Raw genomic sequence first — 26,043 nt, 5'->3', positions numbered from 1 at the left:
ATGTTTCCTTTTGAGGCCTGGGTGCTAGAGCTCCTAGATGGGAGGTCTCCCCAGGAGAGGCATGGCTGAAGGCTTCTCACCTGGCCTCGGGAGTCTTCATGATAGAATGGGGATTGCACGGAGGTCTGCGGGGGGCGGAGAAACCCAAGTTCTGGCAGGCGCGAGTTTCAAGAAGCGAGCTGAGGGCAGCAAGCGGGTGAGAAGCGTGGACCCCGGCCCCGCCCCGGCCCCGCCCCCGAGCTGCGGCCGGCTAGCTGACGGACGCGCGGTCCCCGCCCCGCCCCACGAGAGCGGACTACACTTCCCAGCAGCCCCTGCGCACGGTGGCGCGGGCGGGAGGGGGCGGTGGTGTGAGAGGCGGAGGGGGCGGCGCGCGCTGGGTACGCGCGCCGCCGACCATGGCGTTCGCCCGGCCGGAGCGAGCACATTAACCCCGGGAGGCGGCGGTGGCGGCGGCAGCGGCGGCGGCGGCAGCGGCGGCAAGGGAGCGAGCCTCGAGCGGGCGGGCCCCAGCCTGAGGGAAGGGAGGAAGGGGCGGGGAGAGCGCCGGAGGGAGGCCGGTCGGCCGCGGGAGGGCGGGCAGCGCAGCGCCAAGCGGGGCCCGCGGGCCCATGAGGAGGCCCGGGGACCATGGGCTCCAGGATCAAGTGAGTGCGGCTGAGCGCGGGGAGGCGAGGCCGGGCCAGGGCTGCAGGCCGCGGGCCGCGCGGGGGACTTGTTGCTGGGACCAGAGGGGCGCCCCGCGTGCCGGCGTCACGCGGGGAGGGGGACGGTTGCCATGGCAATGCGGGGAGGCGCGGAGCGCGCGAGGTGGAGGGGCGCGGGTGGTCAGGTGTCCCCTCCTCACCTGAGGGCGGGATTAGCCGAGGTTACTTGACGCCCCCCCTCAGGTTTACCGAGAGCCCCAGAAAATGGTCAGGCAACTGTTGAGAGGGGGAGTGGAAAACCTCCGGAAGCAAGTCCTCTGATGGGTGTGTTTGGGTCGCCTCTTTCCTCCCTCCCACCCCCCACCCCGCGGGGTTTGGTAGGTCTTGAGAGGTTGCAGCCTGGCTGTTTGAGGCCTGTGGCCGAAGCAGAAGTGGTATGGGGCTCTGGCGGAGAGGAGGACGTGGAGGGCTGGGGGGGGAGGGGGGGGAGGTGAGGGCGGGAGGCTGGATGGCCTGAGGAGAGGCCCTGCCTTCTCTCTCCTCCTCTTTCCCCCTCTTATCTGAGAGTCTCCACACACACTGGGCCAAAGGCTCTGAAGGAAGATACCTCTTGTGTGGTAACTGAGCACCTGATTTTGATAAGTCTTTGGTGGCTTTGTAATCCTTCATTCATTCTTTTTCAATCCCGGGTGGGGACTTAGTTTTCTCTGTGTGTGTGTGGGGGGGGGGGGGGAGGAAGGGCAATCGTTGGCACTTGTAACTTCAGAATTTAGCGAAACATTGTTGCCCTCCTTCGGGGCTGAGAAGTTGACTTTGGAAAGTGCAACTTTTGTGTGGTCCAACTTGGGTGTGTTGCTTTGGACTCTAATCTCCCTTCTCAGCCAAGTTTTCTACTGACCTCTCCCTTCCTCAGCCCCAGATCTTGAGATTCTTTATCTCTGATCTCTAACAAATGTTCACTTTTTCTCTGTGAGTAATGAAATTATTTTAGGGCATTTAAAAACAGAGTTGACGCTGCAGAGGCTTTCCATAAAAAAGCCTTCCCAGGATACTTTAAACCTTCTTATAGGAAAGACTGTGGAATGTGTTTATTTCAGCATTCTGAGAATTGTACTAGGGAAGTTTAAAAAGAGAAGTGCCTCAAGGTCAAAACCTAATAATTATTCAAACATTGCATCTTGTGTTCAGGTGATGCCATGTAGTGTGACCCTTGCCCAGCCTTGCATTCCCCTGAGTGGTTAACCTTCTCATTTACAAAATGTGTAATATGTGTTGCCCTAAGACATCTGCTAAATGAAATTAGGAAACTTTGCTTATGGAAATGAATATGCAAATGTTAATAAGCTGTGTTCTTGAGAAAATGAGGTGGGGGAGGGGAGTTAGAAGCATATTCCACACAAGAACGTGATGTGATAGCAAGGTAAAAGCTATGGTTTGTAAAGTAATGACATTAGAAGTCACTCCCAAGTTTAAGTCCTGCTTCCAAGTAAGAGCTGTAAACTTGGAAACTTGGAAATACTTCCCAAAAGCTAGTCATAGAGAAAGTGTGAGGATACCTATCTTAACTGAAAAGTTCAGGAACTTGCCTGATGGGAAGCAACTAGTATTATAACAGATCAGCATTAAAACTCTACCAGAAAGCAGAAGTTGGTGACTAGATTTCCTCTCTTGCTCTCCACAGTAGCAGATTGACAAATACACTTTTCAAGTATGGTTTGTAGAACCCATCACAGTAGTATCTGAGCCCTTGGGTGAGGGAATTTTCTTTTTCTTTCTTTCTTTTTTTTGGGGGGGGGGGTCCGGTCATGGGGCCGGAATTCTGGGCCTGGGCGCTGTCCCTCAGCTCTTCAGCTCAAGGCTAGCGCTCTATCACTTGAGCCATAACACCACTTCTGGCTTTTTTCTTTTTGCTTATGTAGTGTTGAGGAATTGAACCCAGGGCCTCAGGCATACAAGGCAAGCGTTCTACCACTGAGTCACCTTCTCAGCCCCCTGGGTGAGGGAATTTTCTACAGCATGAAATTGTAGTAAGCATGAAACTAGTATGAAGAATGGCCTTACTGATCTTAAAAGTAGACCACTCTGTGGTAGAAACTTAGGCTTGAGAAATATGTTAGCTTGTGAAGCTGAAAAAATATGAAAGGAGAAGGTATGAAAAGTAGTAATGATTTATAGTGACTGTTGATTATGTAACATTTGCCTGTAGTTAGCAAAAGGGATGGACAGTTGGTGAGGAAATTACTTAGGCCCACCCTGCTTCATTAGAGAAAACTGAGCTTTGGCAACTACTGGAAATTCCATCCTGGTAGGACAGAACAGACATTAGCTGAAGATGTATACCTGGTTGAGGTAGAAGATATATGTGCACGATGTATGTAAGATGTATGTATGTGTGCAAGATATGTATGGAGGATGAAGCAGGGGTGGAAGCTAGATAGTTCACTGCTATCCAAGCAGTAGAGCACTGTCCATTTTCTCTTGCTTATCTTGGATGCCATGTGGCATTACTGGGACATGTTGAATCAGATTTGGGTTCAAATTCCAGCTCTTTCTCATGCTAACTATAAAAATTGTGCAGGCTACATCTGTCAGTTTGGGTTTCCCTCAGGGGATGGGGGGGGGCTGTCTGCTTTATCTAGGTTGCAGGATTATTATGAATAGTAAAGACAGTAGCAACATGAATCCCAGGTCATATTAAAAATGAAGCAATTGTTTGCTTTTATACCTTCTTATCAAAAGACTAAGAGCATCTGGTGTATTGTTGCTAGAAATATCAGAGAAATGGATGTTTCACTTAATGGAGGATAAAGCTTAATGATCAAGGAATTAAGACTTAAAGAGCAGGACTTAACATTATTGCATTATTAAAAATAAACATTCATTAAAACAATATTGTGTGTAATTGTGAAGCTGGTGTCTTGGTGTGTATGACCAGTGGAAAAGCATGTGTGTTTCTAGGAATGGGTGGTGAGATTTTTTTTTTTACTTGATCAGACTTTCAAGCTAAGGCTGATTTCATACAATCTCTGTTAGGCACTATGGTAATGCTTCACATGAACTAGTTCATCAAACCCTCACAACTGTCCCATGGTGCGGTGCTCTTAACCACATTTTTTTCAAATGAGAGAATAGGACTCTATAAGCCTAAGTTAAGATACTGTCAGATGCTGTGAGTTTGTAAGCCTAAAGTCAGGAATCCTGTCTTGATGCCAGGTCCCCATTACCCTGGCACCCATCTGTACCCCCAGCCTAGGCCAGGTGTTCCTCATTGGCATTTCTGTGGTCCCTAATGTTGGGCATTATGACAGTGGTCATAGTGGGCATTGAGTTTGTATCTCAAACTCAGTGACTGGTGTATGATTGTTAGGATTGGAAATAAATTTTCAGCTCTAAGACTGAGTTCTTTGATTTTAATGTGCATAGTATTACAAGACCGGTTATCTATGAAAACTTTATTTATTTGTGTTGGTCGTGGGGCTTGAACTCTGCCTGGGCACTATCCCTGAGCCCTTTTTGCTCAAGGCTACTACTTTGAGCCATAGCACCACTCCAATTTTCTGGTGGTTAATTGGAAATGAGAATCTTATGGACTTTCCCGTCAGAGCTGGCTTTGAACCTCGACCCTCAGATTTCACCCTCCTGAGTAGCTAGAATTACAGATGTGAACTACTGGTGCCCTGCTTCTATTAAAACTCTGAAAAAGAGTTTTTGTATTTAAGTTTAAGCCATATTTTCCTGCTTTAGGCAGACTTTCCCTTATTTTTACTAAAAAAAATTAGTTTATATGCTTTTATTTGTTGGTTGTGGGGTTTGAACTCTGGGCTTGGGCGCTGTCCCTGCACTCTTCAGCTCAAGGTGAGCACTCTACTGCTTGAGCCGCAGCACCACTTCCATTTTTCTAGTGGTTTATTTTTTTATTTTTATTTTTTTTGGGTCCAGTTGTGGGGCCTGAACTCTGGGCCTGGGAACTGTCCCTCAGCTCTTCAGCTCAAGGCTACCGATCTACCACTTGAGCCACAGCGCCACTTTCGGCTTTTTTCATTTTGCTTATGTGGTGCTGAGGAATCGAACCCAGGGCCTCAGGCATGCAAGGCAAATGCTCTACCACTGAGCCATCTTCCCAGCCCCTTCTAGTGGTTTATTGGAGATAAGATTCTCACAGACTTTCCTGCCCAGGCTGGCTTTGAATGTGATCCTCAGATCTCAGCCTTCTGAGTAGCTAGGATCACAGGCCATGAGCCAACGGTGCCTGGCTACTCTATATTCATTTTCATAAAGGAACATTACCTAACCTCAAACTAAACATGCAATTAACAAAGGAACAAGAAGGTCACTCATAAGTAGATAGTACCTTGGGAACCTAGACCTTAAGCTGGAGCAGACATTTTTCTAGAGGGATGAAAGGAGCAGTGATAAGTGACAACCTTTGACAGGTATGTTTAAATCTTATTTAGTGTTTGAGTGATCCTGGTGGATTGGAATGTGGTTAATATGAAGCAATTTAACTGATAATGCAGGCACACAGCAGGAAACTGTGGCAGTTTAATATTGTTTGTGGTGACATCCTAGAAATTGCTTCCAGGCACCAAGTACAGGAAGTGGGTTGTAAGTAATAGAAGGAAGTATTCTAAGTGAGTTTGAAGAGACCTGACGTTTATGGGTTTAGAGGAAGGCATACTGTAAGATGAAGATGTAGGGACAGGACAGGGCAACCAAACTGGCCTTGTGGTGGTGTTTATTCTTCATTAGCCTGTATACTTCTGTCTCTGTCAAAGTATGAACTCTTTGAAGTTGTTATCCTAAGAAATTTTATCTGTTCATTCATTTGTTCTGCTACTAACTTAAGAAATGTAAGAATGTATTATACATGTAAAAAATGTTAACCCTTACTATCAAAATAGGTAGTAGAACTGTGCCTGATGTTGTGTTAAATATTTCGGACACAAAAGTGAAAAGTTTTCTTTTCTTCAAGGCTTCCTAAAGAAGTATACATAAGTACACAGTAAAAACACCCCCTGCAGGCTTCTTACTACAACTCCCCAAGTCTAGCAATGGTGGCTAGACTTGCTATGGTGGCAGTGCAGCTAGTGCCAAATACAAGATAAAATGGAGTAGGGAGGGGTATTCAAGGAAGTGATGTTTAAGCTGAGAGATGAGTAAGGGTCTGAAAGAATAGGGGTGGTGGCAGAGAGTAGAGGGAATGGTGTGTATCAGGACATGGCCTACTGGGGAAATAATAGTCCCATTTATTTAAATATTAGGAATTGTATTGGACATATGAGCTCATATGGTGAGCAATCCAGATTCATTCCTACTCATGGTGCTTTCAGTCTGGTGCATCTGACAGATAAACTGATTAACAAAGTTACATGGATTGTATTATGAAGCAAATGACAGTAAGAGGTGAGAGTGTTTGTCCTATTTTAGACTAGAGTGATGAGGGATGGCTTCATTTTGGAGGTAGCATTTGAGTTGAGACTAAAAGGATAAAGAGGCATTAGTCATGTCAAGACCTGGGCAAAACCTGTAATTGAGGTACCCAGAGGCCTGGAGCCAAAAGAGCCCTGGGCAGATTTCAGGAACTGTTAGTAGGTATGAGGAGTGGATTACAACGCAGAGGCTCGAATGGAAGCAAGGTCACAGAGTTTGAGTATGGTCTTGTAAGTCGTGGTAACTTGAAATCTGCTTCCTAAGATGTAATTCACATAATATAAAATTTACTTTTTGGAAATAAATACTTTTTACCATTTCCACAAAAGTATAATAGACTATCACTGTCTAATTCTGGAACATGTTCCAGAAAGAAACCCCATACTTGTTAGCAGTTACTCCCCATTCTCTCAAGATTCTTTCAACCTTAGGCAATTCAATTGCTATAGATTTTCCTGTTATGGGCATTCCATATGACAGAATAATACATAGCCATTTGTGTATTTAGCTACTTTCATTTAGTGTAATAGTTTATTCATGTTGGAGCATGGGTGAGTGTTTTATTACTTTTTATTGCTGAGTAGTATTCTCTGTGGATGTACCACATTTAACTCATCCATTTGTCAGTTGTTAGGTGCTTGGGTTATTTCTACTTTTTCACTTAGGAATCCTATTGTTGTGGGCATTTTGTGTGGATCCAGTTTCATTTCTCTTGGGTATATACCTAAGCATGGAATTGCTAGGTTATATTTGGTAACTTTGTTTCATAATCTGAGGAACTGTTGTGATTGTTTTCCTAAGTAGCTGCACTTTGTGTGAAATGATATCTCCTAGTGGCTTTGATTAGGCCCATTAGTTTGTATAGAAAACAGAATCAGAATAGACCAGAGACAGGCTTCTCAGAAGATATTAAGACTTGAACTGAAAGAAGGGAGACTTGGAGAAGGGAGGAGGGAGTCTCAGAGGAAGAATAGTGAGAGTTATTTATATGACTTGAAAGTGGAGATAAATGCATCATATAGTTGTTAAGTACAAAGAAACAGCCTTGGCTTCTTTTTTTTTTTTTTTTTTTGAGGTGGGGGGGTCCAGTCGTGGGGCCTGAACTGTGGGCCTGGGCACTGTCCTTCAGCTTTTCAGTTCAAGGCTAGCGCTCTACCACTTGAGCCACAGCGCCACTTCCGGCTTTTTTCTTTTTGCTTATGTGGTGCTGAGGAATCGAACCTAGGGCCTCAGGCATGCAAGGCAAGCGCTCTACCACTGAGCCACCTTTCCAGCCCCCAGCCTTGGCTTCTTAATATAGCTCTGCTCCAGTCTTCTTTTGGATTGCTCTTTAAAGATCCTATTAACAAAATGCATGGTAGGCTTGTTTCTTGTGGTTGGTTGTACAGTACATACATCACTGCTTTGTGATGAGGCTAGATTGGGATGTGGTTTCCTCTTCTGGCCTTTTCTCTATAATGCCTTTTCTTTTTCCTCTTTCTAGCACAGTGCTTCCCTTGTAGCCCTCATGAGAGACTGTAGAGAGAGTTGGAGTGGTGGAATAAAAGTTCTTGGAGCCCAGGCTTTAATGACTTTTCTGAAAGACACATTGGTGCTGTCCTATCATTGTACTTCTTGGCCATTGTGGTCAACTTGTAGAGGGTTGTACTGCTAATAGGAAAGTTGAAATGGAGGGTAAAACTTGGAGTTTTGCTCTAGGAAAACTTGTTTGCATTTAAGCTCTTAAAACTGAGTTCTTGACTGGAATGCTGGTTACAATTTCAAAGGTTCAGTCTTTTTTCTGGCCCTAGGGGAAGTAATCTCCAGACTTACAACATCCTTTTTGCTTAGAAGGACTGTTGGGGCATGGAAAGATAAGCAAGGGAGAAAAACAAAGAAAACAAAATAAAGTTGACCTTTTCTATTCTTACTGAAACTTATACCTGTTTGTTCTAAGTACAGTCATGTGCCCCATAAAGACATTTTTGCCAATGATGCATTAAATATACAACTGATGGTGGTCTCATAAGATTATATTGCTAGTGATGTCGTAGCCTTAGCTTAGTAAATACTGTGATGCTCCTACAATCAAATTGCCTAATGATAATGTCCATTGTCAATATTTCTAGGAATGTTTCAATGTTAAGCAGTGCATGACTGTCTTTAGGACTTACAAATAAAAATAAAAAATGATTAAGTAGGGCACCAGTGGCTCATCCCTGTAATCCTAGCTACTCAGGAGGCTGAGATCTAAAGATCATAGTTGAAAGTCAGCCTGAGGGGCTGGGAAGATGGCTCAGTGGTAGAGCGCTTGCCTTGCATGCCTGAGGCCCTGGGTTTGATTCCTCAGCACCATATAAGCAAAAAAAGAAAAAAGCCGGAAGTGGCGCTGTGGCTCAAGTGGTAGAGCGCTAGCCTTGAGCTGAAGAGCTGAAGGACAGCGCCCAGGCCCAGAGTTCAGGCCCCATGACCGGACCCAAAAAAAAAAAAAAAAAAAAGTCAGCCTGAGTAGTAAAGTCCACAAGACTCTTTTTTTTCCTTTTTGGGTCCAGTCATGGGGCCTGAACTCTGGGCCTGGGCGCTGTCCTTCAGCTTTTCAGCTCAAGGCTAGCGCTCTACCACTTGAGCCACAGCGCCACTTCTGGCTTTTTTCCTTTTGCTTATGTGGTGCTGAGGAATCGAACCCAGGGTCTCATGCATGCAAGGCAAGCACTCTAACACTGAGCCACCTTCCCAGCCCCTCCACAAGACTCTTATCTTCAGTTAACCACCACAAAACAAAGTGATGCCTTAGCTCAAAGTGATAGAGCACTAGCCTTGAGCAAAAGAGCTCAGGGACAGCACCCAGGCCCTGAGTTCAAGTCAACAATAACAACAACAAAAATGATTAAAGTAGAAACAAAGAAAAAATATGTTCAGGTTACGTATGTTTTCACTGAAAAGACAGGTGATATTCTAAGAGTTCTCTTGGAACTTGGTTGTGGCATTTAGAATATACTTTTCTCTTAGAGATACTGTTACGTACCTGTTAAGAGCAAAGGCATTCCATGCAGAAGGAATTGTTCCAAAGTCATAGATAAGAAGGATAAGAAGTATAACTGCAATAGTGAATATGTGGATACAGACAATAGGAGATGAACTTGAAAAAAAATAGGTTATGTCTTTGAGACATAGTGCCATTTGGAGGGCTGCATTATGATTATAGTAAGATCAAATTTGGGATTGTATGTATGTTACCCAGGCAACAGTAGTTCTGAGCAGTGATATCTCTGGTTTATGCAAGTTGACCCATTGGAATGTGAGAAAAATACATTAGAAGTATTATTTTCATACCAACCTTAAATTTATTTTTGTTTGTTTTTTTTGCCAGTCCTGGGGCTTAAACTTAGGGCCTGGGCACTGTCCCTGAGATTTGCTCAAGGATAGCGCTGTACCTCTTGAGTCACAGTGCCATTTCTGGCCATTTCTGCTTATGTGGTACTGAAGAATTGAACCCAGGACTTCATGCATGCTAGGCAAGCACTCTACCACTAAGCCATATTCCCAGCCCTATTTTTCTGTTTTATAATGCATTGTTACAGTGTAAGTAAATATATGTGTGTTGTATATATAATGCTCAGTCTTTTACAGATAGGAATAAATGGGTAAAATGGGAGCTGAATTATAGTACTATATAATAGTTTATATTGTTACTTGAAGATCAAGGCTTGAAGTAAGGTTTTGGCAGTGGAAAGAAAAGGGATTGCAGAGAACTTTTAGACAGAATTGACAAGACTTGGTGACAAATTACATGTGAGACACAAAAGAAGAATCAAAGATGATCTGCCTGTGATAGTGAAGGAATATTATAAATGGTGTGTTTGTAAGATGAGGCCTGGTGTACGATGTGTTTGCTTCTCAGAAGACAAAGGAAAAGTTATGTTACACTTAGAGAAGTAAGATTAAAGTAGACTGGCCCAAGAGAAATTTGTCCACAGCAGATTCAGGAAGTGGGGGCAGGGGGAGAAACAAGGCAAAAGAACACATTTATTTTTTATTGTATTATAAAGGTGATGTAGAGAGAGGTTACTTTTTTTTTGGACAATGTCACCCATTCCTTTTTTCTCTCCCAGTTTTTCCCTTCTGTCCAGCCTGTAAGTTGTATAGTAAATTTTCAACATCGGTCTATTGAGTACCACTGCTGCTAACAAAGAAAAACAACTTCTGATGGGCTGGGAAGGTGGCTCAGTGGTAGAGCGCTTGCCTTGCATGCATGAGGCCCTGGGTTCGATTCCTCAGCACCACATAAGCAAAAAGCAAAAAGCCGGAAGTGGCGCTGTGGCTCAAGTGGTAGAGCGCTAGCCTTGAGCTGAAGAGCTGAGGGACAGCGCCCAGGCCCAGAGTTCAGGCCCCACGACTGGACCCAAAAGAAAAAACAACTTCTGAACTCACATTAGCCACAGGAAAGGTTTTAGGGATGTTGCATTGATCTTGCCTAGGCCATAGGAATAAATGGAAGGAAGGAAACCAATCTAGAGAAGGAACCTTTTGACTCATATGAGCAGTTCTTGTATTCAGGGTACTCCTGGCATGACAGGTGTCTAGGATAGGGATGTATGAATTAGAAATTTGAATTCTATTGGAACCTAAATGTCATAACGAACTTAAAATTTATACAATATTTCCCTGAGTTCTAACTTTCTGAGCTTCAGATTTCAAAAAAAATTCTAGGGGCTGGGAAGGTGGTTTAGTGGTAGAGTGCTTGCCTTGCATACATGAGGCCTTGGATTCGCTTCCTCAGCACCACATAAGCAGAAAAAGCCGGAAGTGGCGCTGAGGTTCAAGTGGTAGAGTGCTAGCCTTGAGCTGAAGAGCTGAGGGACAGTGCCCAGGCTCAGAATTCAGGCCCCACAACCATCAACAAAAACAAAAAATTCTAAAAGGAAGTGAGTAAATGCACCTATAGGGCTATTGGGAGGATTAAAAATGGTATCATGTCCAGCCTTCAGTGGAGATGTGTGCTTAGCAAATGGCTTGCCAAGGATGAAACATTCAGTCGTCTGAAAAGCTGATGTTAAAAACAAGACAAAATATTGAAAGCAAATGTGTTTCTTTTTATAGCATTCCCCCCTCCCCCGCCCCATAAAGTATTTGCTTCCTGTTATTGAGGGTGTTAGGATGATAGTATATTTTACTGAGTTTACTTGAAGGGTTGAGATCCTCATATATGGCAAGCAGTATCCCTCTTGCTGATTTGGAGAAAGGAATTCTGAATACTGAGAAAGGTAAGGTAAGCACTCAATTAATTGGGTTTGTAAAATTTAAGAACATTTTATGTCCTCTTTCTCAAAAATGTAAGGAAATTGTGTTCAGTTTTATAAAAAAAATTTACACCAGAATTTATATATGTATATATATATATATATATATATATATTTACATTTTTAAATTTTTTTAAAAATTTTAAATTTTGTCAGTCATGGGACTTGAACTCTGGGCCTGGGCACTGTCCCTCAGCTCTTCAGCTCAGGGCAAGCACTCTACCACTTGAGCCACAGTGCCACTTCTGGTTTTCTGAGTGATTTATTGGAGATAAGAGTCTCACAAACTTTCTTGCCCAGGCTGGCTTTGAACCATGATCCTAACATCTCAGCCTCCTGGGTAGCTAGGATGACAGGTGTGAGCCACCAGCACCTGGCTATATTTGTTTCTTTTGAGTTGATACTATTAGTCATGCCAGTAACTTTTCTTATGGTGCTTAAAGTTATTATTTTTGTTTTGGCTATACTGAAGCTCGAACTTATCCTCATGTAAATTTGCTAGGTAAGCACTTCTTGATCTACACCTCCAGCCCAGAATTATTTTTAACTGTTTTGAAAAAATTTAAACACCTATAAGACAGAATAATAGTAGTTTAATGAGCATGCCCCTCAACCCCCAACAGTTTAACACTATTTTGTAATGTTCCTAGTTTCATTTGTAGGTAATCGATTATAACTCTCTCTTTTGTGCTCCAGATCTGGGTTATTTTGAAGGAATTCCAGATGTCATATCTCATTTAAGTATGATTTCTATCACTGAAGCAATTTGCCTACTCTTTTGGGTAGGGTTACTGAACTTTGTGCTTGCTAGGCAGGTGCTCTATTCCAGTCTTTTTGCTGTACTTGTTATGTTTGAGATATTGTCTTCTGCACAGGCATCTGCCTAGATCATGCTTTGCCTATTTTGGACTTCCCATTGTAGCTAGGGTGATAAATGTATGCTGTTGAGCCCAGCTAATTTTTTTTTTGGGGGGGGTCCGGTCGTGGGTCCTGAACTATGGGCCTGGGCACTGTCCCTCAGCTCTTCAGCTCAAGGCTCGCGCTCTACCACTTGAGCCACAGTGCTACTTCTGGCTTTTTTCTTTTTTCTTATGTGGTGCTGAGGAATCGAACCCAGGGCCTCATGCATGCAAGGCAAGCACTCTACCACTGAGCCACCTTCCCAGCCCCTAGCCCAGCTATTTGTTTAGAAGGATTTTGTGAACATTTCTGCTTGGGTTGTCTTTCAAACACAATCCTATCTCAGCCTTCTAGGTAGCTAGAGTTGTAGGCATGAGCCCTAGATGCCTGTCAGTTTAGCCCATTCTTGAACTTCACATAATTGTAATCTTGCAGTACTCAAGTATGTCTATTTTTTTTTTCTTTTTTGGTTAACATCTTGTCTATAGGTCTGGTCCGAATTGTTGCACATATTATGACTCATTCTGTTTCATTGCTATGTAGTTCTATATTATATAACATGGCATAACTTATCCATTATATTAAACATAGACATTTAGGTTCGTTCCCATTTTTGGTTTTCATGAATAAAGTTGCTATACATATCTGACATTTAACACAAATGTTCCTTTCTGTTGGACTTATGCCTAGGATTAGAATTGCTTGTTGAGAGTTTACAAATACAGTTAGCTTTAGTAGATGCTGACAGTTTTCCTGAAATTACATTGGAATTTATACTCCATCAGCTATATGTGACAGTTCCATTTGTTTTATATCTAGCATTTCAGATTGTTAGTCATTAATAGGATGCATTTATAATTTACTTTGATTTTAATCTACATGTCCCTGATGATGGGTACTTTGTCATATGTTGTGTTGGCCATTTGTCTGTCTTTTGTGACATGCTTGTTCATCATTGCCCTCTTTCACCTGGTTATCTGTTCCTTACTACTTATTTGGCAGACATCCCTTACATACTGTGTAAGAGTACTTCGGATGTATATATACTGTAGAAAGCCTTGCTGGTGGGCTGGGAAGGTGGCTCAGTGGTAGAGCACTTGCCTTGCATACATGAGGCCCTGGGTTCAATTCCCCAGTACCACATAAGCAGAAAAGGCTGGAAGTGGTGCTGTGGCTCAAGTGGTGGAGCGCTAGCCTTGAGCCTTGAGCCTTGAGCTGAGGGACAGCGCCCAGGCCCAGAGTTGAAGCCCCATGACCGACCAAAAAAAAAGTAGGGGAGGGAAAGGAGAAAAGGAAAAGAAATATTTACAATAAAAAAAAAAGGTTTAAAAAAAAAAAAAAAAAAAAAGAAAGCCTTGCTGGTCTCCATCTTGCCTTTTACTTATTTAGTTTTGGTGAACAAATGCTTAAAATAAGTTTTTTTTCATTTATTATTATTATTATTATTATTATTATTATTATTGCCAGTACTGGGGCCTGCATTCAGGGCCTGTGCACTGTCCCTGAGACTAGTGCTCTACCACTTGTGCCACAGCTCTACTTCTACTTTTTGTTGGTTAATTGGAGATTAAGTATCTCATAGACTTTTCTGCCCAGGCTGGTTTGGAACTGTGATCCTCAGATCTCAGCCTCATAAATAGCTAGAATCACAGGGATGAGCTATTAGCTCCTGGCTTATTATTACTATTTTTCTGCCAGTCTTGGGGCTTAAACTCAGTGCCTAGGCATTGTTCCTGAGCTTCTTTTGCTCAAGGCTATTACTCTGTCATTTGAGCCAGATCTTTACTTCTGTTTTTTTTTAGGGTAGTGGTGGTGGAGGGGAGGTAGTTTATTGGAGATAAAAGTTTCATGGATTTTTCCTGCCTGGGCTGGCTTTGAACCTTGATCTTCAGAGTAGCTAGGATTATGGGCATGAGCTACTGGTATCCAGCCTATTATTTAAATAAAATAGGATCTTTAAAAAAATATCTCTGCCTAACTTAAAGTCATGGGTATACTTTTCTTCGTTGTCTTCTAGAAATTTTGTTATATATTTTAAATTTCTGTGATGTGACCCATTTAATGTAGATTTTTATATATGAGGTAAGTAATGGATCAAAGGTAATTTTTTTTCATGTGGTTTCTAGTTTACCCAGTATTATATTGAAAAGACCATCTTTTCCTCATTCAATTGTAATGACATCTTACAAATTGTGTGTGTGATTTTATCTTTGGTGTGTGTGTGTGTGTGTGTGTGTGTGTGTGTCTTCTGTCTGTCGGTTTTATTCTCTTTATTGCATTAATATGTTAATTACTATATATTTAAATATCAAATCAAATAACTTCATTTGATAGCATATGTTTTTCTATTCAGATTGTTTGGACTAGTCTTAAGTCTTTTGCAAAGCCATATAAATTTCCAGAGCTTCACACTCACTAGGCAGACACACTATCACTTGAGCCATATCCCAGCCCAAATTTCCAGTTTTGATTCCAGTGCATTGCATATCTACATTAACTTGTAGAATTAATGTTCATAATATCCAATGTTATAATCCATTAAAATTCACATCTCTCCTTATATATCTTTTTTAATCTCTTTCAAGAGTATTTTATAGTTTTTGTTTGTTTTTTTAAAGTCTGGGCCTGGGTGCTCTCTCTGAGCTTTTAGCTCAAGGTGAGTGCTTCACCACTTGAACCACAATGTGACTTCTGGTTTTCTAGTGGTTAATTGGAGATAAGAATCTCACAGACTTTCCTGCTCAGGCTGCTTTGAACCTCTCTATCCTCAGATCTTAGCCTTCTGAGTAGTTAGGATTAGTGGTGTGAGTTTCCAGCACCCAGCTATTTTATAGTTTTTAATGTAGGGTCAAGAACATTTTTTGTTAGTTTTCATAGAATTTAATGTTGTTTATGCTATTGTAAATAAATGCCATTAGCTTTTATTTTCCAATTGCTACTAAAATATAGAAAAACATTACTTGTTTGTATATTGACCTGTATCCTGTGTCCTTATTAACTTTACTTGTTAATTCTAATTACAAGTTTACATATAATTTGCATTTTATGTGTGCAGTCATGCTTTCTGTGGGTAATAACAATTTTATTCTACATTCTGATTGTGTCTGTATGTGTGTGCGTTTCTGGTGGTTAATTGGAGGTAAGAGTCTCATGGACTTTCTTGCCTGGGCTGGCTTTGAAGCTCAATCCTCAGACGTCAGCCTCCTGAGTAGCTAGGATTATAGGTGTGAGCCACCAGTGTCTGACTACATTCTGAACTTTATGCCTTTTATTTCCTGTCTCATTTCTCTGGAGAAGACCCCTGCTATGATGATGAGTAGGTATAGTAAGCACAGACAGGATTCTAGATCTGAATTCAGGAGGAAAGTGTTAAGTTGTTTCTTTTCCAGGTGCCTTATGTCAGGCTGAGAGAGAGGTTCCTGTCCCTTTTAAAATGTTGAAGGTTTTATTATGGGTGGTTGTTGAATTTTTATCAAATGCTTTTTCTTTATCTCTTGTGATGATATATTACTCCCCCCCTTGGTGATTTACATATATTTTCAAATGTTAAACCAGTCTTACATTCCTGAGATAAACCTACTGGTGCCATGTTATCTTTTTTTGGATATTGCTTCATTTAGTAACTATTATTTTGGTTATTTTATGTTTGCATCTATCTATCTATCTATCTATCTATCTATCTATCTATCTATCTATCTATCTATTTATCTATCTATCTATCTATCTATCTATCTAAGAGATTTGGGTATAATTTCCTTTCTTATTCTTATTTTGGAATTGTTATGTTGACCTTTTTTAAATGAGTGCTCTTATGTTTTATCTTTTTCTATTTTTAATTTTTCTCTTGTAACTTTTTGTTCCTATGTAGTGACAACTGTAATTGTAGCTACTCAGGAGGCTGAGTTCTGATGATTGCAGTTCAAAGCTAGTCTGGGCAGGAAACTCAGTGAAGCTTATCTCCAAAAAATTACTCAAAAAAAAAAAAAAAAAGCTGGTAGTGGTGTTATAGCTAAAGTGGTAGAATACATGTGCTTGCCTTGAGCAAAAGAAGCTCAGGGACAGCGCCCAGGCCCAGAGTTCAAGCCTCAGGACTGGTTTAAAAAAAAGAATGCTAGTTTCCTGAATCATATTTCTTTATTCCAGAGACAGATTCTCCAAAGAGAAGATGTTCATTTCTTATTCATTTGTATTATTATTAATAGGCCTTTTCATTTTTCATGTGACTTGAGTAGAAGATCTCTGTAGATTTGTTCCTTGCCACAGGTGGCACTTAGGCACTGTTCTTTGAGCCTATGGGTGATGGTAGAGCTTCTTTGTTCTGTAGCTGAAGAGCTGGTGTATGTTCATTGTTTTGTTTCCAGTTGAATTCTTAGTTAATAGCAGGTGTTTGCATTAATGAAGTAAAATTTATTTTCCCACAACTTGATATTATTATTTTAAAAGTTATTTTAGAAATTTAGTAGCTAATAGCTTCTCCCATCTATTCAAGTGTGTGTGTGTGTGTGTGTGTGTGTGTGTGAGAGAGAGAGAGAGAGAGAGAGAGAGAGAGAGAGAGAGAGAGAGAGAGAGAGAGAGAGAGAGATTGAGAAAGACAGAATGAGAGAGAACACCTCTCTCCCTTCTTGCTCTTCCTTGGTAACATACTCTGATGAGAGCATAGTATAGTTGGAGAAAGTAAGACAGGTAGAGAGGGAGATAGCATTTGAGTATATGTGGAATTGAAGGGCAAGAAGAGGGGAAAGTGGATGGTAAGTTAATATAGTAGAAGACAGATAGCTAGGGCTGATACTTTCTTTGCTCTTGAGAGCCCATATGTCAGTAAGAATTGTCTAAAAGTAGTTTTGGAAAATGTGAAAGTCTTTATAAGACGGATGAAGAATATAGAATTTGTAGCTGGGTCATTATGAGAAACATGACAGAGCTTGGATTGAAAATAAGGCAATTGGGCTGGGTGCTAGTGGTTTGTGCTTGCAATCCTAGCTACTTAGGAGGCCAAAATTTGGAGGATCACAGTTTGAAGTCAGCCTGATCAGAAAAAGTCTGCAATACTCCATCTCCAATAAACTAGTAAAATGCTACACTGAGAGCATGGCTCAAGTGGTAAAGCCGTAGCTCTCAACAAGAAAGCAGGGTGAGCACTGGTAGTTCACATTTGTAATCTTAGCTACTCAAGAAGCTGAGATACGGGGATCATAATTCCAAACCAGTTTGGCAGGAAAGTCCAAGAGACTTATCTCTAACCACCCTAAACCCCCCAAAACCTGGAAGTGGAGCTGTGGCTTCAGTGCACTTGTCTTTAGCAAAAAGCTCAAGGACAGCATCCAGGTCCTGAATTCAAGCCCAGTACCAGAACCAAAAGAGAAAAAAAGAAAAGCTGAGTGAGAGGGCAAGGTCTTGAGTTTAAGCTTGAGTAAACACATATACACGTGCCTACACACACGACTCTTGGGCAAGTGGAAGTAAGTAAGGCAACTGGAATTTTCTGAGAAGTAAAAGGTTGTTTTGTGTTACAATAAGTGTGGGGTTACTTCATGGAGAGCTTTCAAGTGCAGTTGAAATTTTGACCTGAAGCTCATGAGAGAAATGGGAACTGAAGATAGCATATTAGGAATCAAGTATAGAATAGTGAATAGTTGGAATTAAAGAACCTTTGTGAATCTTTAGTGGGAATGTAGAGGGGAAGAAAATAGAATCAGTTAAGATTGGATGTTGTCTACCATCCTATTGCTGAAATTAGGTCTTACTGATTTCATGCATTTGTCTTCTTCACTGCTGTCCCTTTGGTCCAGGTTACTATGCTCTTCTACCTTAATGGCTCGATTTCCATGTGGCTGAGTTCTTCTGGTATTCTTGATTCTTTCCAGTCCAGTCTTGCAATATCCGGGGCAAATCTGACGTGTTCTTTCCTCACCTAAAATCCTTCAGGTACTACTCATACTCTGGTTATACTACAAACACCTAAGTTGACTCAGGGCCCTTTCTTAATTTTTATCCTTTTGATGTTGCGGATCAAACACAGGGTGTCCAGCTACTGAGGTACATTACCAGCCTCTAGGCCTTTTGAGATCTCAATTCTGCCTATTAAATGAAAATATTGCACTCTTCTGAACCATAGTCCTTATTCTGAGTTCTTTACACTTGTTAACTCATTAAGTGTTTGCTTGCTTTTTTGGACTTATCTTCATCAGTATCCCTATGGAGAAGCTACTATTATGTTGTCCACTTTACAGGTTGCCCAAAGTTACAGAGCTAACAAGTAGGTAACACATAGTTTTTCACGAATTATGTCATTCTTACCATATTCCTGTGACAGAAGAATGGTTATTACTGCCTTTTACAAATGAACTGACTAAAGTTGGAGATTTTAGGTGGTTTGCTTATGGGTGCACAAGTTATGTGTGTGGGAGCCCAGATCTATGCTCCTTTGAATATGTGCTCATCTCCATGTTAGTCTGACTTCAGCACAGCTCACCTCCCATCCCTCAGTGCACATGCACACACACAGACACACACAGACACACATCTGGTCTGTCTCTCAACATATGCACACACACCCCTGGTACCTGGTTTGTCTTTCAACATACACACACACACACACACACACACACACACACACACACACACACACACACACACACACACACACACACACACACACACACACACACACACACACACACACACACACACACACACACACACACACGGTACCTAGTTGGCTGGTCTGTTTCAACACACACACATACACCCTGATACCTAGTTGGCTGGTCTGTCTCAACACACCCACACCCACACTCACACACACACACCCACCCCTGGTACCCACATACACCCTGATACCTAGTTGGTTGGTCTGTCTCAACACACACACACACACACACACACACACACACACACACACACACACACACACACACACACACACACACACACACACACACACACACACACACACCCTGGTCTGTCTCAACACACACACACACACCCTGGTACCCACATACACCCTGATACCTATTGGTCTGTCTCAACACACACACACACACACACACACACACACACACACACACACACACCCTGGTACCCACATACACCCTGATACCTAGTTGGTTGGTCTGTCTCAACACATACACACACACACACACACCCTGGTACCCACATACACCCTGATACCTAGTTGGTTGGTCTGTCTCAACACACACACACACACACCCCTACCCCTGGTACCTGGTTGGCTTCTTTTCATCTGTAAGCTGGTCTGTCTCAACACACACACACACACAACACACACACACACAACACACACACACACACACACACACACAACACACACACACACACACCCTGGTACCTGGTTGGCTTCTTTTCATCTGTAAGCTGGTCTGTCTCCACACACACACACACCCTGGTACACACACACACCCTGGTACACAAACACACACACCCTGGTACCTGGTTGGCTTCTTTTCTCTGTAAGCTGGTCTGTTTCAACACACACACTCTCTCTCTCTCTCTCTCTCTCTCTCTCTCTCTCTCTCCTGGTTGGCTTCTTTTCATCTGTAGGCTACAGGTCAAATAGAGCTCTGGCTGAGAAACTTTCTCTGAACATCCCCTTAAGCCTCCTTCTGTTCTTTGGCACCATGCTCACTAGCCCTGACTATTACTGTTCTTTAGTCTGTGACCTTCATAAAGGAGGTACCATAAGAGTCTTGTTCACTATTAAACTTTGAATGCTTGCATTATGTGACAAGTAGTAGGCACTCAGTTAATGTATTTTGAATAACTAAATAGAAGTTTTGAATGCTTAATAAAGAAGTTTGGTGTTGACTGTCATTCTTAAGAGTATAATCAATAGTGTTTTCATATATTCTCTTTGCTTGTGCTAGTTCCACCTAATGGATAATCCCCAAATCATGTAGCTTTAGCAATCTCCTTTGGGATTATAAATATTTATATTTCTGCTGTTTTTCTTAGCCTAATGTTATTATGCTGTGTCTGTGGAGTAAATACTGATAATCAGCAGAGAATGACAATCCAGAATGTGCTGGTTTAGCTGAAGATGGCAGCTCAAGTTTTCTCACTTGTGACTAGAATACAAAGTCAGTCATTCTTACACTAATCATTGAAAGTTGTTTCTACTCTACCTGTAAGCTGGTTATTCTCTTTGGTACCTCAGGATAGGTAGGTATAGCCTGGAATTAAGGAGGAAGAAGTTTATAGTGTCTTGATGCCCTCCCTCCTACCCCCCTTAGTATTTTCTTAGGTAAATTGGTCTGACCTTTCCACCTAGGTCTGACTTCCTCATAGGAAAAGTTTCACATTGCACAGGCAAGAACAATTTAGCAGGAATATAAGTTGCAAATTATTAGTTCAGTGGTGCTTAAACATGTTAAGTTGCTGGAATACCTAAAAGTCATGATATTCTGTGGAATACTATGAAATATTTATACATTAAACTTCAAATTACATCCTCCCCCCCAAACATACACTATTTTATATTACATTCTAGAATAGACAGTAGCAGGTAAGGAAGGTTTAAGAAAAATTTATAGTAATAAAATTATATTACCTCATTTTTTCATGCAAATTGGGAAAAGGCCATTTTTGGGCTGTAGCTTCCAAACCTACAGCATTTCAAGTACCTTAGTTAGAAAACCATTAAATTAATTGACTGTGGGGGAGGAAAGAGAAGCTGGAGTGAAAGGTGACCATGATACCATGGTTTTCATTTTGGGAATGTTAAAGATCCATTCATAGGAGTTGGTAGATCAGGAGAACTGGCCTGGAGATCCCTAATAATGGGTTTGGTTGAGTGTAAACTAATAATAAGCTAGGGAGAAATATGAAGCAGGTAGTTAGAAGATGGACTTAAGGACCCTTTACAGAGTAAGACCATTGCTAAATGTTGGCTGACACTCTTGCCAGGAAGAAGACAGAGATTTGGGAATTATTGGCATGGATAAAAAAAATGAAGATGTGAGAATTATTTTAAGAATGTACATAGCACAGTGAGGTCAATGTTGAATCTTGGGGGAAAGGAGATACATAAGTAGCATTGAGTACTGTTGGGAGGTCAATGGACATAGAAATAAAAGAAAATCAGATTATCTGTGTTCTTGGTGGGATTCTGTTAAATTTATTCTAAAGTAAAAATATAGGAGAGATATTTCCCATCTCATTTTATCTTTCCAATCTATTGAAAAAGTACTGCTGTTTACCTCCTCTATCAGTAAACTATATATAACAGAAAATACATTGGATATTATAAAAATTAATATTTTGTCTGGTGCTAGTGGCTTATGCCTGTAATCCTAGCTACTCAGGAGGCAGATATTGGAGAATTGCAGTTTGAGGCCAGTCTGGCAGGAAGTTGGCAAGACTCCATTTCAACCAGTAATTGAGTGTGATGGTACATGCCTGTCATCCCGGCTTCACTAGGAGGCTGAGGTTGGGAGCATTATGATTCTTTTGCCAGACTAAACAAAAGAAGTTTGTGAGATCCAAACTTAGTTGAAAAAACTGAGTGTAGTGATTGTACCTGTCATCCCTATTACAGACTGACCTGGGCAAAAAGCAAGATTCTATCTCATAAACCCAGGCTGGAGGGCTGGAGCTGTGCTGTATACAGTAGAGGTCAGTGTGAAGCCCTAAGTTCAAACTCCAGTACTACTAGAAATAAAATTAAAATCTTTGATTCTTCTAAACATGTCATTAAGAAAACAAAATGGCAAGCTACAGTCTAAAAAACTCATGTTTGATCAGTTATTTCAATTTCTATTGCTGTTTTTATATAAAATGTATCACACACACACTAATATATATATATATATATATATATATATATATATATATATTACTGTTAATAAGATAAGCTGATAGGGGCTGGGAAGGTGGCCCAGTGGTAGAGTGCTTGACTTGCATGCATGAGGCCCTGGGTTCAATTCCTCAGTACCACATAAGCAAAAAGCCGGAAGTGGCACTGTGGCTCAAGTGGTAGAGCGCTAGCCTTGAGCTGAAGAGCTGAGGGACAGCACCCAGGCCCAGAGTTCAGGCCCCACAACCGGACCCAAAAAAAAAAAAAAAAAAAGAAAAGATAATCTGGGCAAGAGATCTGAATAGATCATATCAAAGAAGTTATACGATGGCAAATAAGGACATTCATCGTTAGTCATTAGGAAAATGGATATTTAAAAAAGACTGCTCCTATATTTCAAATAGAATGGCTAAAATGGAAAAGTATGCCCTGTTGTCAGTGAGGGTATACAGCCAATAGAATAGGCTCAGTGATGAGTCATTGAGTTCAAAGCCAACTTTATGGTCATTTGGTCCTTTTTTCCTGAGCTCTCATCGTTCTGCTTTCTCCTCAATTCCCAGTGTCTCCCTCACCGCCACACCTTTTATTTTTTTCCTGGTGCTACAAGTGGGAAAACAGAGAGGATAGGAAAATAATAGAGATTTGTCCCATCCTCTTAAGGCCACATTTCCTCTGTTTAGAGAAGAAGGGTCCTTTGTTCAATGCTTTAGGAGCCAGTAGGCTTCCTGCTTTTCCTACCCAACTGATAGATTCTGTTGGAACCACATATTGTACTACTTCCAATTTGAGAGCTGCCTTGAGTCTATGCTGAGTGACAATGGAGGAAAACTTGATGAACTCACCACTGGGCTGGTAGTTCTTTGAATTGTTGTCTTCCACCCCAAACCACTTATGATTTACTTTGTGGATTCCTCAAATAGCTGCCCAGTGAATTCTTCCCTGGTTTTATAGATGTACTTGGATCTGTGGAGGGGTAGGATGGAGTTTACCTACTATATTTTACTTAGAACGAGAACTTCTATATTTTAAATTTTTTAGTTTTTATTTTTTTGCATTTTCTTCTAATTTTTATTTTTATGAACTTGTAATCAATTATGCACATAGGAAAGTGTATAAATCACATATGTACAAATTGGTGAGTTTCTCCACTGAAAATACCCAAGGTAGATATGTTCACAAATAACATGCAACTTAAAAAGAGTAGTTTCTTGAGAGACAAAGTCAGAAGATAGCAGGAGTTAGTCATGTATAGCAGCAAAAATTCACAGTGCACTAGTGATGGAAGTATACATAGCAACAAAAACTTTGGAAAGGGCTGGGAAGGTGGCTCAGTGGTAGAGCACTTGCCTTGCATGCCTGAGGCCCCGGGTTCGATTCCTCAGCACCACATAAGCAAAAAGAAAAAAGCCGGAAGTGGCACTGTGGCTCAAGTGGTAGAGCGCTAGCCTTGAGCTGAAGAGCTGAGGGACAGCGCCCAGGCCCAGAGTTCAGGCCCCACGACCGGACCCAAAAAAAAAAACAACTTTGGAAAACTATGAATGTGTATATATAGCTTATGACCTACCAAATTTATACTTGCCTATAGAACTAATGGAAATATATTGATATTTTACCGACCTTTTCTATACCAAATTGTCATATTCTCCTATTCAGAATAGCCCAATATATATCCCTACCTATATAGGAAGGGATAAATAATGATTCTACAGTAGAAAAAAGGGATAGGGTTCTTCCCTCTTTTCCCCTCCCTCCTCCTCCCCCCCTCCGCCTCCTCCTCCTTCTCCTACCTCCACCCCCTTCCTGTGGGGCTTTAAGTCAGGGCCTGAGCACTGTTCCTACCACTTGAGCCATAGCACCACTTCCGGTTTTTGAGTGGTTAATTGGAGATAAGAGTCTCATGGGGACTTTTCTGCCTGGGCTGACTTCGAACTGTGATCTTCAGATCTCAGCCTTCTGAATAACTAGAATTACAGGTGTGAGCCACTGGTGCCTGGCTTCATAGTTTCTTAATCTTCACTCATTTTTTGTTTTGTCATGAGGTTTGAATTCAGGACACTGAACTTGCTAGGCAGGGGCTTGTACTCCCATCCCTTTTTTTGGCTTAAGATAGGGTATTATGCCTGGGTCTGGCTTATGCTTCTTTACATACCTCTTATGCCTCTTTACATACCTGGGATTATAGGTATATACTACTAGCCTCTTTATTTGGTTGAGATGGGCTTTTGCTAACTTTTATCTCTCAGGCTGGATTTGAACTGCTGTCTTTCCAATATCTGCCTTCTGAGTAGCTGTTATTATAAGTGTGAGCCACTGCACCTAGCCCTTTAATTATTTAGAATTTCTTTCATTAATATTTAAAAATTATCTTTGGTTGTACAAAGGAATTTCAGTTCAGTGTGTCAGTTTATGAGTACAATGCATCTTGATCAATGACACCTCTTCCATGTTCTCCCCTGTCTCTGTAATCTTTTTTATTTCAGTTTATGAAGTCTCCCATGTCCTGATAATTCAGTATCTTGAAGTCATTGAAGGTCTGTTTTTGCCACCTCTAATTTAGAACTTCTTATTTGTGGCCATTTCTTGAAAGGGTTTCTAATTTTTGCCTGTAAGCTCACATTTCTCGGAATTTCCATGAAAAAACGTTTTAAGGCTAGTTAATGTGAATTTTCCCAGAGAGGACTTATGTTTTTGGGGCCACTTTCAGTTTGGGACCACTTCAACATATGTTTCTGAAATGTTTGGTTTGTTTTTGATCATTAAGTAGCAATTCTTACGAAGGCTGGCTTATGACTGAACTTGGAGGAATATTTCCCTTTCTTTCTGAGTGCCAAATTTTGAGGCTAGTGGTTTTTCTGCCCCTCCCCCCCAGATCTTGAGATATATATGGATAGATTTCCTTTGTGATCATTTTACTTTATTTATTTTGTGCCAGTCTTGGGGCTTGAACTCAGCGTCTGGGTGCTATCCTTGAACTTTTTAGCTCAAGGCTAGTGCTCTACCATTTGAGACACAGCTCTACTTCTCATTTTTTTTTTTTTTTGAGGTTTACTGGAAATAAGAGTCACACAAACTTTCCTGCCCTCCAGCTGTCTTGGAACTATGATCCTCAGATCTCAGCCTCTGAGGATTACAGGTAATAGGATTACAGGTGTGAACCTTCAGTGCCTGGATGTAGTTCAGTCTAAATGATGGGAGAGAGTTATCTGTTATGCTTTTTACCTTGGGCTGAACCATAGTTCTGTTTGGTATTTCTGGAGCCCCATTAGAATGGGAAAATGAAGCTTGCGTTGGACTGTACAAAAGCCTGCCAGGAGAAAGCTAGTTTTTATTATTTTGGTTATCATATTAGATTCTTGGCTTTGGTTGGTTCTTCTGAATCATCCTTTTTCCCCTTGCAAACTCATCAGCATATTTGAGGAAAAAAAGTCACTATCCTTTAAAGTTTTTAAAAATAGTTATTATAAAGGTGAAGTATCAAGAGAAGTCATATTTATAGTTGTTTCTAATAGGATCTGAAGTGTACTCAAGCTGCATATGCCAGAGTGAAATTTGCAGCTGTAGTTTTCCTAAGTTCAGACAGGCATATTTAGGTCCTTCCTGTTCTTAAGACTGTATGAACTTTCATACCCCAGGGCTGTGTTCAGGCTCTTTCTCCTGCTTACAGTCGTTTCTCTCTGCCCCCTGCCAGATCCTGTTCATTCTGTAGCTTTCATGTCCCACTGCTTCATGTTGCTTCTCTTGGTTATTGTAGCTCACTGGTTCCCAAATGTTTGAAAAGCTTGTGCTGGTAAAAACTTAAAAACACACATTTTGTGGAGCCACATAAAAATGATTATCTGTCACCATAATTATATTAAAAGAAATTATATTTTATATCCAAAGGGCAGGAGGAACATAACATCAGATAAATGACAGTTTTTATAATTGAATTAAATACCTTTGTTTATCTCACTTTGCTGCTGACTGACAAGATCTC

General features: G+C 41.3%; 1 protein-coding gene across 5 annotated transcripts in view; it reads left to right on the top strand.

Annotated features, from left to right (window-relative positions):
* Positions 1-364: 364 nt before the first annotated feature.
* The window catches only part of Dennd1a (DENN domain containing 1A), a 482,983-nt gene continuing 457,304 nt past the window's right edge, over positions 365-26,043 (top strand). For 3 of the 5 annotated variants that reach the window (XM_070013301.1, XM_070013293.1, XM_070013274.1), the window contains exon 1: positions 365-647. Coding sequence is in view for 4 of the 5 variants with exons in the window: in XM_070013293.1 (XP_069869394.1) it covers positions 631-647 (17 nt within the window). In the remaining variant the exon portion in view is untranslated. The remainder of the gene's footprint in view (positions 648-26,043) is intronic. The other 2 variants (XM_070013281.1, XM_070013264.1) reach the window with 1 other exon arrangement.

Source organism: Dipodomys merriami, unplaced genomic scaffold (assembly GCF_024711535.1).
Source record: "Dipodomys merriami isolate MVZ:Mamm:240054 unplaced genomic scaffold, mDipMer1.0.p SCAF_11, whole genome shotgun sequence".
In the NCBI taxonomy this organism is placed as follows: Eukaryota; Metazoa; Chordata; class Mammalia; order Rodentia; family Heteromyidae; genus Dipodomys; species Dipodomys merriami.
The sequence above is the reverse complement of the archived record's forward strand: the minus strand, read 5'-3'. Positions and strand labels throughout refer to the sequence as shown.